Source organism: Pagrus pagrus (assembly GCF_965226575.1).
Source record: "Pagrus pagrus genome assembly, chromosome: 13".
Classification (NCBI taxonomy): Eukaryota; Metazoa; Chordata; class Actinopteri; order Spariformes; family Sparidae; genus Pagrus; species Pagrus pagrus.
In genome coordinates, this window is record NC_140197.1 from 14034194 (window position 1) to 14048417 (window position 14224).

At 42.6% G+C, this 14224-nt stretch overlaps 1 protein-coding gene across 1 annotated transcript in view; it reads right to left on the reverse strand.

The window, feature by feature from the left end:
- Positions 1-14224, reverse strand: part of cacna1ha (calcium channel, voltage-dependent, T type, alpha 1H subunit a) — a 120726-nt gene that overhangs the window by 19470 nt on the left and 87032 nt on the right. Inside the window, exons 13-27 of the mRNA XM_084371440.1 lie at positions 12355-12506; positions 11653-11838; positions 11450-11567; positions 9222-9377; positions 8233-8320; positions 7785-8068; positions 6292-6651; positions 4584-4687; positions 4185-4308; positions 3886-3954; positions 3568-3752; positions 2933-3059; positions 2338-2463; positions 2024-2113; positions 927-1140 (exon numbers count right to left, since the gene is read on the reverse strand). Coding sequence (XP_084227566.1) covers positions 927-1140; positions 2024-2113; positions 2338-2463; positions 2933-3059; positions 3568-3752; positions 3886-3954; positions 4185-4308; positions 4584-4687; positions 6292-6651; positions 7785-8068; positions 8233-8320; positions 9222-9377; positions 11450-11567; positions 11653-11838; positions 12355-12506 — 2383 coding nt within the window. The remainder of the gene's footprint in view (positions 1-926; positions 1141-2023; positions 2114-2337; positions 2464-2932; positions 3060-3567; positions 3753-3885; positions 3955-4184; positions 4309-4583; positions 4688-6291; positions 6652-7784; positions 8069-8232; positions 8321-9221; positions 9378-11449; positions 11568-11652; positions 11839-12354; positions 12507-14224) is intronic.

The following is a 14224-nucleotide window of genomic DNA, read 5'->3' on the forward strand; positions in this document are numbered from 1 at the left end:
TTTTTTTTCTAGGAGTACCTAGCTCCATGGTATCCGAAAGAAGGCAGACATCTCTACGACTGATATCTCCAAAACTCGGCAACTCACACAAAAACAATATAGATGGATGAATAGCACTACACGGAAGAAGAAAAATATGTATTATTGTATTTTGGGATGAACCGTCCCTTTAACATGGTCTTATAGCTCTATTACCCAAGGTATTTACAGGTATAGCAGCCAAAACGCCTGCTATGTTTCTGAGTCTGCCAGTCAAAGCACGTTTAGAGGAAATGTCCTTCTTCTACCTGTGTCGAGAGACGCCTCAGGGTTGTACATGCACTCGGAGGAAGGGAAGGGGGCATTGGCATTTCACCAATCCAAATTTTGCTAGCAAAATTTCCCGAGGCACATGGAGGAAAGAGTCAACCTCGATCAGCTTCACATGCAGAAAGGCGCTGCAAAGGTTTTCTCCAACAGTAATGAAATTATAATAAAAATCAACTTAGGGATGGTAGTAAAACAAGATTTGGTGTTAGAGGAGATTATTTAAGGATACTGGATACTGTATTATTGCTCATTTTTTACACTACAGTGGTGGCAGTCTATTGTTTAAAGAGTGAGCATAGAATTATTAGACAGGTTAATACTAATGTAGAGGTTGGTTAAGTTGGCCCGGTTTCAAAAGTTTCCCATGCAGTGTTAGGGGAGGGTTGGGTGAGGGCTGCAGTCATGCACTTACATGCGTCAGACTGGCGTAGCCGACGCCTTCTGTCAGCGATCAACCACTGATCGCGTGAGCTAGCCAGTCTTTCAAACTCTCCCTCTTTTTTTCTCTTTATGTTAGAGTCTGAATATGTTTCCCTGTTTTCTCTCTCTCTGTCATTCCTTTCTCTTTTTGTTCAGGCTCTGAAAGCAGGCAGTGCTCAGAAAAATAGACTACCGACCAGCCCCTCCATTCTCCTTACTCCTGCGCTTTTTCTCTATCATTTTGAGCCTCTTCTCTTCCCGTAAGCGGGCCTCCTCCTCCTCCTGGTCCTGCCGGCACTTGTGGAAGTTCTCCACGACGACGCCGACGAACATGTTGAGGACGAAGAAGCTGACGATGAGCAGGAAGGAGATGAAGTAGAGCAGCATCCAGGGGTTGTGGTTCCTGACAGGCTGAGAGGAGGATATGGTGGAAGAGATTAGGCTTTCGATAGTTTAGGTTCAAACACCTATGTTGGACTTTTTCATCTGGTTTCAGCTGACGTAAATCCCAAATGCCACACTGCCGGTGTAAAGCCTCACAGTCTCTTATCGCATCCTACAATGACAATGGAAATTCTCTGAAAATCCTTGGGTAACCTTTCCAGAAATCAAAAGGATAATTTCAGCAGTTTAATGATTCCCCTCGATGAAATCATAAATAAAGGCTTTAATCCTTTGGTTTCTATTTTATGATGAGTGATGAGATATGACTAGACTACAATATGTCAGCACATTACACCGGAGACAGGCCTGGATCTGAGGACAGCCTCATCTGAACTGAAGCTTCCTGAAATACCTTCATGAACTCTCACAATTTGTTATATTACATCACTGCCATTTAACTTCTCTTATTCCTTCAAAGAAATATTCACTTAAACGTTAACTCTCACTCAAATTCTACAACTAAGACCTGTCGTTAGGCTGTTTTTACGCAGGTATTTGTTGATTTCAAAACTTAGAATGGAGATTAGCATGCCACTGTTCTCTAACATGCCTCACAGTTCAAATATATCAAGCTAAGTCAAGTCAGTACTGTTTTATTGCTGACGATACTGAATAAGTACTGAGCAGGGAGTGGACTTAGACAATAAGATTAACAGCATCAATCGCAGTTTTTGATGTATCTCATGTTCCATAATGTCAGAGGAGCGATGAGTGTCAGTGAGGGGTGAAATACGTTACAATACACACAGAAGTGGAAACACATCAGGTTTTATGTAGGTGGTACCGCCCCATCAATAAATATTCAACAACAGTTCTGCACGGCAGCCCGGCACATTCCTCGCATCGTTACCTGTTGGTCCACTCCCACCGCATCCAGCCCGTCGTACATGATGTTGACCCAGCCGTCTTTACAGGACAGCACAAACAAAGACATCAGAGCCTGGATTGGAAACAAGAAAGAAATAAGTCAGTACACGAGAGATTTCCCTGCTCCTATTATAATTATTACATCCAGACAGATGTAACTATGAGAATTGCATCGATATTGATTTTCAGGAAAATTAATGTAAAGTAAATGAATCATCATTAATCAATAATCAATATCAATATCAACAGTTTTTTAGCAAGTCATTTGTCTTCCTTCCTCAGTCCAATAACCCGCACCTGAACGAGGTTGTCAAAGTTGTACTTCCTCCGTATCCAGCGGTAGCTGGCCTGCAGACAGTCGGACTTGTTGGTGATGTTTTTCGTGTCCAGACCTTCACAGTGGTAGAACTTCCCTTTGAACAGCTACAGAGAGACAGACAGAGAGAGAGAGGTCTGCGGGGCTACTCGGCTGCCATTTACACATTATCTCAACTGCACCGGAGCTTGCAGCATTTTCCACACAGCCAACCACTAATGCCAGGACTAAAAGGACTTTTAATAGAGCACATTCTTATCAGAGTGCTCAGCTAAAAGCTGGCTTCGGGGTCATGTTGTCCTTTTCACACATTTCCTAATCGTCATTTTTGTTCAAAAAACGACACTCATCAAGAACAAAAGCTTCGTGTCCCATTGGCTATTCAAGACACTTGCTATCCCTCCTCAAGCCACAATCACATATGCAGCTGCTCAAGACTGACATTTAAGCTTCAAAGGGTAAAAGGCTTTCTCCTCTGGTATTTACAGAGGCATAAACACAATGTGTGCATTGGATCGCTACATGGCTTACATGTCTGTGTTGTGGAATGAGTCATTGCGTGTGAATGTAAACTACCTGCACCCCCAAGATGCCGAAGACGATGAAGAAGGCGCAGCAGATAAGCACAATGTTCCCGATGGGTCTGAGTGAGGTGATGAGCGTCTCCACAACCAGCTTCAATCCCGGGGCTCGGCTGATCACCCTGGAAAACACAAATTGAGACATACAGATGTTTGTAACTGTGCTGTAGCAAGTCTTACCTCAAGTGATTTCATCTAAAAGGCAGCATTTTCATTTCAAACCTTACCAGGGCCTACTAACTTTTCACTGAGGCCCTTTAACATTTGCATCATCAGGTTCATACTTTCCTTTAATGTTCAAATAATTCATCTGTTAATTATTTCTCTCATGCTGTCCGCTGTTGCAGCCCCTCTATTCACCTCCTCCTCCTGAAAAACCTAGTCTCTTCTGATTGGTCAGCTCTCACAGGCCTGAGCAGGCACCGCCCACAGTGTTTGCTGGTGTTTTTAGAATCACCATCATCAAAAAAAAACAAGTGAATCTCCCTTTATACAATATAAGACCTTTGAGTAATCAGTGTTTATTTCTCAAATTTTAGCTTTCCTTTTTGCAGTCTACACACACAGACACAGACACACACACACACACACACACACACACACACACACACACACAAAGACACTATTCACCTCAGTGGGCGTAGCGTTCGAAGCAGGCGTAGGACTCTGAGGATGCCCAGGATCCTGTTTCCACCAGTGTAGGCCAGAGAGACCAGAATGTCGACCAGAGACACGAACACCAACACACCGTCCAGAACGTTCCAGCTGGACTGGAGGTACGTCTGCTTCCCAAAGCAGAAACCGAGAGCTACAACCTGGTGAAACCGTAACGTAATTATCAAAACATCACTTGAGCTGCAAATCAGACCTTTGACTTGGATGTTATCGATGCGGAGTGAAAAAAAACAAAGGAACTAGCAAAGACAGCGCCTGTCGTGTGATTTTTACCTTAATGGCCATCTCTGCCAGGAAGATCACAGTGAAAACGTAGTTGGATACACTCAGAAACTTTCGCTCCTACAGAAGAGAGTGAGATGAATGTAAGAACGTATGAAGAAACACTGTAGATGACCAGGAATTCACAAGAGCACATGTTCTCTTTAAGCTGCTTTATACAATTAGCCTATTAAGTTTTAAAGAGTTATGAAAAAAAGACAAACATCAACAGTAATTCAAGTAGAATATACGTGTGGGAAACACCTGGGTTATTGTTTGTGATTGTGTGTGTGTGTGTGTGTGTGTCTCACCGTGCTGTGAGACTGTATATCAGGTCTTTCCAGCGCGATGGTGATGCAGTTCAGGAAGATGAAAACCAGGACCACGTGGTCGAACAATTTGTGAGAGATCACACTTTGGCACCACGCGCGGCATCTAAAACAACACACACAAACACACGAGCGAGTGAGACAGCGTCATCTATAAAACGTCTGCGGCCGGTTAAAAGTATTGACCACACAATTAGCAGTGGGAAAGCAATAAAGAGAAGAAAAATGAGAGAGGGGGACCATGGTAATTAAATAAAGAAGAGGGAAGAGGTAAATGGGAATAAGTGGGCCAGCTGAAACTAGACCCATACAGATTGATAATGGCATTTTGTGTGTGTGTGTGTGTGTGTGTGTGTGTGTGTGAGGGAGAGGGAGACTCACCGGCTCTCTGGAGAGAACAAATACAGCGTCCACTCTTCGTGTTCTTTGCACCAGCGGGGCTTCATGTTATTGAGCTCTTTTTTCATCCAGTAGCACACAGAGCTCTGCAGAGGTGAGAGGTCAAACATCAGCATTATCACAGACAGCAACAATTGAATCATTACATTTGTTACACCATCAACACCAAAGCCACAATCATCATCACCGTCATCATAATCATGCTTTCGATCGACAAGTGGAGGCCAAACAGTCTCAGAAATGAACTAAAAGTCAGAAATGAACTAAAATTATCAACAGTTCTGACATGTTGATGATCTATGTGTTGTGTTGTAGAGGTATTTACTGAAGTTTACATGCTAACCAGTCAGCCCAGTCTGTCCTGGTCCAAAGCTCCTGTGCTAGCGGCATAAACATCAATACCTCCCCGGTGCAGTAGGGTTGCAGTTTTATGAGACTTCAATCTTTGCTGTCAAAGAACAGAAAGTATATTTGACAGCATCGACAGTCATACTAAGGAGGAATTTACTCGCCCAATTAAATTATAAAAGGCCCTGAAAAATAACACTTTGTCATATCTGAGTTTCCACATTGCTGCTGCCGTTAGCCGTTCCATACTGAAATCTATGGGGGCACAACAAACAAGTGCAGTTCTGCATAAGTAGAGACGGAAGTAATTGGACCGTAACAGGCCAACTAAGCTCGTAGAAAGTGCTGTAAAACTCATTAAAGTTTCTAATAAAACAAACATTAGAAAGCTAGGTGTGCAGCTTCTGTGCTTCAGGATTGTAATTAAAAACAGCCCAAAGTCAAGCCCCTCAGACGCTGCTTATTTGGCAGACCAGTGCTGGTGTGAGTGTGTGTGTGTGCGACTGGGCGTGTCTCGCTGTGTGTGCCCAAACGTGAAGTTGAACCTGCCGCCTAGATGTAGTACTTGCAGCTGAAAAGCATAATCCCTGACATAGACACAGACAGAGAACCACAAACAGATACACGTATCTAAGCTGGCAGGTCTCTCTCTCTCTCTCACACACACACACACACACACACACACACTGGTGGAGTTTTAAGCCTCCCATATTCTGTGTGTCCATGGAGAGGCCTTCTGTTTTAGTGGATTTCATGGCTGTGTAAACCTTATTTGGAGCCAATAAATCCATCAAGACTGTCGCAACAGAGGTCATCCAAAACCACCACGGTGTACAGCCTTCTCCGCTTCACACACACACACACACACACACACACACACACACACACAAATGAACGAAAACACTCATCTGCACATGCACAAATTGTTTTGTATCCACTGAGAAAACAATTACTGCCTAAGCCAATCAATTAGAGCATGTCAGTTGGTGTCTCTCTAGGCCTCGCAGTGTGAACACAAAACACAGACACTGCAGCGTCTCCAAGTAAGAGACAGACAGAAGGGCAAAGAAGACGAAGAAGAAGAACTGGGTAAGAAGACAGAGACAAAGAGGAAAAACAGAAACAAGTGTAATGAGAGTCAGAGAGGGCAGATTAAGAGATTAAGAATTTACATAAAAGAGCAAAACCACTGAGGCTCAACCGCTCAGCGAACTTGTCACCAGGCCTTTAAAAACCCACAAATGTCTCCCTGCGTATGTAAAACACTGATGATACATGGCTTTGAAAAACCACTAAAGGACCCCCGCTCTTCTAAATGTTATTTCAGAAGACTCTAACTTACGTCATCATCCGTGTCGTCCTCAGGCGACGAGTCGTCCTTGGGGTCGGAGGTCACATTGGGGTCATAGGTCAGGGTCCTCCCGTTACAGTCACCGTACTCGGTTATTATGGAAGGGCAGAGAGTCGACGCCTGCAGCAGCTCCAAGGGCTCCGGCCGCAGTCTGTTATTCCCCCCAGCCTCCCCCTTGTCCTCCCCGCCGTCCTCCTCCTCGCCTCCCTCCCCAGACAGCAGGCTCTCCCTCTCGCCGCTTGTGTCTCGCCTCTTGAGGCTCGGGGCTCTTCCCAGGCTGTTCCAGCTGGAGCGACGGCTGCCCCACGAGCGTGGAGGAAGAGGGGAGCGCCGGCCGGGACTTGAGAGGCTCTGGAGAGACGGGAAATACGGGGTGAGCTAAAGTAAAAGCAATACTTCAAAAGTTAATGATAATACAATGTAATGATGTTTCAATCTCTTCTTTTTGTAGGCTAACAGGGAAGTTAGCATCACCCTGACTCCTTGTTCTCTTTAATTGTGGATTACTGCAGAAAGTAGTCGCCAGAAGTAATAAGCTAATGTTAAAGTTATAGATGAACTACAGCATGTTCGATTGACTGAAGCATCATCCCCACTGAGCTTCCTACTAAACTATATCATACACACAAGTACAGTAATAATGAGTAGATGAGTTTCCTTGTTCTGTGGTTTTAGGACTCATTCCTTCAGCACTCTGTTTGACTTTGACAGCAAGTTTAAGGATTCCTGGTCTACTCTGCTGTCAAACTTTTGGTGCCAGTTTCTTCTTTTTGTTCAAGACAAAGGCTTCTTTCTTGGGATATTTTCCACAGGGGTTCAGAGAGACATTCAGTCTAGACAAGGTATGAGCAAGAAATTTCTTTGATGGATTGCTACATTTTCAAGAATTTTGTCTCAGCCTGTTCAAATGCCAGTTGGCTACTCGATCAAATTTAGTTACATAAGAAATAAACCAAGAGTTACTAAGGGAGGGACTATTCTCACAGCATATTTATGTACAGCAACTTCCTTACTTACTATCAGGAAGCAGTAACAGGAGGTCGTTGAGAGAAATCTCTTAGTTAATGGCCTGGTAGTTGTAGAATATGGTCATGCAGAAGAAGGCATTGATAATGACTAATAAACAGCTGATTAATGAAATGAAGAAAAAGTTAAACATTCCTTATGTAATAACAGAATTATGTAAGGATAGCTCCTTCTTAGTCTGAGGGAATTAAGACGTCCTTCATGGTGATGGCTCTGACTGAATCCCGTAGATTGAAACGTTTAAAGACTGTGATTTATTACAGTGTTACTTCATGGGACCTAAGTCACTGGGTCTTTGGCCCTTTGTGATACTCCATTTGGGACCACTGTTTAAAGTTTGTCTCATACGCCATATGGCTGCTGCTGAATAAGTGGGTCATATGTATGCCAACATCCTGGTTTGTGAATGGACTGATAAACAGTTTTCATTATTCCACAGCGTGTTTGATCCAACTCACCAGAGAACGCTGGTCGTAGGCAATGGGCTCGATGGAAGTGGCGCTTCCACGACGAGACTCTGAGTGACTGATGCCTGCCTCAGAAAAGCCCAGACCCACCTCGCTGTACTGAGGCACCCCCTCTCTGTATATGAGGTCGTCTCCGAGGACAGACTCAGGTCCCAGGGAGCTCTTCGGCGTGGGCATGGGCGTGGCGGCCGTCCGCATTATTATAGGAGGAGCCATCGTGCCGCGAGGGTCAACGTGACCGTTGGCGGTCATCATCAGAGAATACATTTTTAGCTCTGTGGGGGAGGAGAAATAGTCATTATTATCATCATTGTGTCTTTATTCAGTTATTTTGGCATTTGTAATTAGTCAGTCATCATCAGTCATCTAACAATCAAAGCAAGAAGAAAATCAACACAATCTGAATTGAACTAAATGTCTTCTCTGTCATTTAACCCACCATTGTCTCTGAGCTGTTCCACCTTCTCATCCTCCTCAGAGTTGTCTGATTTCTTCTCATCATCTGACTCTGACCGATTGGCATCACCCTAAAACACATGCAGGCAAATAATAAGCATGGTTTGGGGGGATTTCTAACAGATCCTTATTCTTTTTGATAAAGAAATAGAGTGCAGGCACATGGAAGTGTGCTGCATTCAGTGCTCAGAGATGATTTTTGTGGCTGGATCCTCGCTGTGCTCCTGGGGCGAACATGATAACAGGGTTGGATGAGGAAGAATTGATGATCTATAACAATCAGTGGGCGTGTTGGGAACTGGTTATAATTGTCACTCTCTCATTGCCTTTAAAAGCAGTGGTGCCTTGCGCAATGTGACACTTTGGTAATTGAGAGTCCGGACCCGTGGCCCTCAAATGGCTCCACTGGGAGTTAATTAAAAGCGTAGAAGAGACGGCCCTCCATGCAGCATGAACACAGTTGTGGATGAGAGATGCTGATGAGTATTAGACATTAATCTTCACAGTGTTCCCCTGATATTAGAGCCTAAATTGTAGTAAACCAACTTTTCTGAGGAATTAGTTGTGTTGAATGGTTGGAGTTCAGTGAAACAGACATGCAAAGGAGTTTTTGAGAGTTTTGCTTTAGGAAATGTCTACAAGGGTAAGCCTTCAATGACTTGAAATGATAAGAAAATGCCAACCAGATGGCAGCAAAGGGGAAGTGGAAGAGCAAATACTGTGAATCTTAATGGCTGAGTTCCACTGTACCACTGGTGCAATAGTATAACACCGTTGGCATCACGTGGTATCCCTGTTTTGTCAGCATCAAGAGTGATGGTAGTTGCCAGTTAGGTGAAAATGAAAACAACATAAAAATGGCTGAGTTCTACAATATGCGATCAGAATACTACGCTGCCCTAACATTAGCTAGCTAGTATTATCAACATTAACTTTACATCAAAAGAAAAAATAAGAAAAAATATCACTCACCTCGGCCTGGAAGCCCTCAACCAAGATGGCAACAAGTAAATTGAAGAGCACATAGTTGCCAAATGTCATGAGAGCGACAAAGTAGAGAGCTGCCCACGGAGAGGTGGAGGCCATGCCGTTATACAACACCACATTCCAGTCCTCCTGGGTAAGAATCTATAGATTGAGTGAAACACAGACAGAGTTTTAGTCATAAATAAGGGATGGAGGCGGAGTAGGCTGTTGTAATTTAAAAAAAAAAACAGAGGTCTTCAGACATGAAGACATGGGAGAAAGGAAGGAAAAGGCACAGAGATTAAAACAAAGATGGCACGGAAAGAGACACACAAATGTGAAAGGAGGGCAGGAAATTGAGCATTATTGGCTTGTACAGCTCCTATGGGCTCTATACGCTTTATACAACCCAGTAGTGAGCTACTTTTATTGCCATCCTGCCACAATACCTCAACCTCATGCACATGGGATTACTATAAGTTGACATGCAAAGTGTATGTGGGCGTGTTTGTGTGTGTGTGTGTCTGCGCGTGCCTGAATCAATGTGAGTGATGAAAGCGTTTAAGTAGGACGCTCTTCATGATGCAGCATGAAATCTCACTCCGTCTCTGCCCACTCATAAAATGCTGTGGCAGGAAGGCAATTCACTGTAATGTCTGCGTGCATGCACGTATGCATGCGTGCACAGGTCTGTGTGTGCCGCAGCTACTCCCCGGAAAACTATAGTGGTGAGTATATAGAGTGTGTACCACCTTCACATGACAGTCAGTTCTGGTCTAAAATGCTTTTTCAGCATCTTACTCCTACACACACAGCAAAGTGAGACAGTCCGCTGCCTTCTGTCTTCTACCTTTGTGCTGACGCATCCAGTGTAGAAAGGAGGACAACCTATCTGGAGCGATTGAACAATATCTCCACATAGGGAGAGCAAAAAATAGAAATAATAGTGGAAGAGGATGTGCATAAGCAGGATTTCACATTTTGCAGCACTAAAATTTGACCGATGAGCAGAACTTGGCAGTTACACACATACACACTTACATTACCACCAGTGGACTCTCATTCTACACCAAGTGTGGACCTCCGTTTATGATCAATACTTTTAATGTCTTTTCCAATAATATTATTACAAATATGATATATAATGATGTAAACCTATCAAAGAGGGGACCTCCAGACCCTGCAGTGGAGCTGTCTGTGCCCATTATTTCACCTTATGAGGGTCTATTTACGATTATTTCTTCCTTTTAAAAGTTGATCATTTAAACTTTGATGTCAACATTTAAACATTTCTCTGTGATACAAATATTACGAAAATGATTTTGGCCACTTTTATTGGGAATAAATCATATTTGACCTGCAAATCAGAAGTAACTTAGCTGCATGTACTAATATTAAGTACTGCATTGTTAGCAAGAAAATATAATATAGTGAGGCTTTAATTATTACACATAAGCACACTCTAGGCTGAGTTTTGCATTCAAATTTGGGATATGTTGGGATACAAATGTACACACACTATCACACCTCACCTCCCACTTTATCTCTTACAAGTATGCTGTGTGAAGAACGTGATGCCACAGCTGCCTTTTGTCCTACTGTAATATACTTCCATTGACGTTCATGCTGTTGTAGTAAGGCCCAGTAAGGAGTACGATTGGGCTGAGGTTTTGAAGGGAAGCCAGTAACATATGAAGAGTTGATTTGTAAAAACAAATGAATTGCATCCTCCAGTTTAATAAACCAACACCAGTTTGATTGATATTCCCTTTCAATACACGATAAAAGACATGATTAAGGAAAAGTAACAAAAATGGGAGATCTTATCAAAACAACCCAGCACCAGTTTGATCGATATTTCCCGGAGTGCAAAAATAAAAAACATGACTTTAAAAAATAAATGAACCCTTCATATCTTACTCACTGCTGAGTTAAAAAAAAAAAAAAGGTTTTCAAATGATACATGCATGACTGGCAGCCTAATATTTTAGCTGTATAGGTTTATATAGTTTATAAGTTCACATACGCCAGTGGGCAACTTGCAAGCATATTTCTTAAAAGCAACACTTGTCCGCTGTAACATTTTCATTTTCTGTGACTAAGGTAAAGACCATTAATGAATAAAACAATTATTATTGGTTACACAAGAAACATACTTCAGAAGCAAAGCAGCAGGATGTGTGTTACAGCCAGCAAACCCTTAAACACAGTATCGGTATTATTTGAAAGCTAACCTGGAATACAGTGACGATGGCCCAGAGCAGAGTGTCAAAGTTCTTGCGGTCAGGGATTGTGTCTCCGTTCTCCGTCTTGAGACTGAATTTACAGCCAAACAGATGCATGCCCAGTATGCTGTGGAAAACAAGGAAATGCAGTCACCATTTTTTGAAAATCAGTTTGATAGATTTGTGTGCGTGTGTGGTGCGTGTGTGCCTACCTGAAAGTAAAGATGAAAAGCATCAGCAGCATGCAGAATGTGGCCACATTGTCCATGGTCTTCATCAGCACCACCAGCTGTCTCCTCAGGGCGGGCAGGAAGCGGACCAGCTTCAGAACCCGCAGCAGACGAAATGTTCTCAGGACCGAAAGCCCACCGTCTGCTTGACCGATTATCTCCCACACACTGAGAACCGCAAACACCCAAATTTGTATTAAAACATCATTGAGTCTCTTCAAAGCTGGAGGTTGTATTTGCACATTACAGTATGTTACACACATTTTGTTCTGTGGGGATGCAGTTGGTGTAAATCCAGAGTAATTATGAAGGTAATTCCACTTCAGTGCCACACATATGAAAAGCTCCCCTGATCCAATATGAGCTCTATCAAACTAAATGACAGCCACGCAGAAAACCTCCACTCCCGACAGGATCAAGAATATGCTGCAGCAGCAAGTAAAGCTGCTTCTGTGTGATCCATCATGAGCGTGTCAATCTTAGCTATTGTAAAAATGGATCCCGCTGCAGTAAACCTGACACTCTAAAGCCAATGAGTGACATGCAGGAGAAGAAATAAGAACAGGGGGTCGCTCGAAATCCGAGCTCTGGTGTGTGAAATCCACTTTGGTGAGAGCCACAGTTTCACTGACTTTGCATGGAATTGTAAAACAATAAAAATCAGGCTGCAGGGATGAAAATTACCTGATGATGACAATGATGCTGTCGAATATGTTGTATGGGTTCCTGATGTATCCAAACAAGCCGAAGGCCAGCAGCATGAAGCCCATCTCCAGGACAAACATGCTGGTGAAAACGATGTTACTGATCTCTAACACATCAGTCAACTCCTCAGGCTGTGGGGAGAGAAGAAGAAAGAAAGAAAGAAAGAAAGAAAGAAAGAAAGAAAGTTAATATCTCCAATCGATTATCAGAGTAGTAAACCCTTCTGGTGCCCTGAGCCGAGACATTATCAATCAAGTTCAGAGCAGCAGTCAGGCCCAATCAATCAAATGGGACCAACAGCACCAATCCATCAGTGCTGATCCACTCCACTTACCTAACAGCACACTCAGTGATCCAGCTGATGTGACTGAAGCCCTCCCATAAAGCATGCAGTCAAGTCATTTATGGAAAACGCAGCAGTTTTGTGCACCGCTAACAGCATTATGTGGCCACTTCCTCAACTTTTCATGATGGAAACGGTTTGCTTGAGCAGCATCAGTGCTGATTCGGATCAAAAGTTGTGACTTAGGTTCAAACCCATTACTCACTCTGACTTCCTATTGCATGTTTCTCACGTGGCCAAGTAAATAAAACCATTACATGTTCCATTAGATGGCACAAATTAAGTTTTGATGCCCATCTAACTAAATAAATTTACAATGAACATTATCTCCTGTGATAAAAATTAAGCTCTCTGATATTGTTTTACTTTTTCCTAATTTGTATCATGATTCAATGCTGACGAGCTCTGTGCATTCACAAATAATGATTCATTATGATCCCTAGACACCAGAATTATTCTAAACCATAAATTCGTACCCTCTCTGGTGAGCCTCGCAGTCTGTAAAGCCCCTCCGCCTGTGACTTTATTCCCATGTCATGCATGGCAGTTTCATTAAAACTAATTGTGATTCCTTTCATGTGGGGATCAACAAGAAATAGGCCCGAAGCCTATTTTGTATGGCAGGCAGACCATATTCTAGACCAATAAACACAGACACGAGATTAATATATAAAATCCCAGACGGCCTGCTGCTATCAGAGAGAGGGGTTAACCTTCAGCCTGGGTTATTGTGCACTATCAGCACCCTGCAGAATCATCCATTGTTAATTTATGTGTTAAATGATGAATAAGGGTAAGTCCATCAGAGTGAAGTCCAAACATTCACTTCATTATTCAAAATCAAATATTATCATGATCAATTTTCAATTTTTTCAATTTACCACTGATGTGTATGATGGTTAAAATTAGCCTAATCAAACACAAATAATATGAAATACAGGCATATAATAGCACATTTTGATCAAAGTCACAACTTTTATGATGCTTCTGCTGAAGCACGACTGAGGATCAGGATCACAGATAGAGGGCGCCAAACTACACAGCACTCCTCACCTCACTCCAACTCAAACACACAGAAACACAGAGCTCCCATGAGTGCAGCGAGCTACTAACTTTTTAGAGCCACCTTTCAAACAAAGCAGGGGTTAGTGTCTCCCACTGATGGAAAGCCAGGTTTTTTACTCAAGTACAGTATTTAAGTACATTTCTGAAGCTCTTTACATGAGTATTTCCATTTTATGCCATCTAAACTTCTACATCACATTTTAGGTAAGTGATGTACCTTTACTCAAATACATTCAACTGTAGTTGCTTGATTTTTCATACAATGCATATAGTTTATTTTCATATTATGTATAACGTACCCAGCACTTTATGAAGCAGTTTAAAATAGTTCCATCTTGACAAGTATGTGAGCAACATTTACATGTTAATCCATCTGACAAGGTCCATTTAGCATTACAACTACTTTCACTTTTGATGCTTTGACTATATGTTATTGCTGTT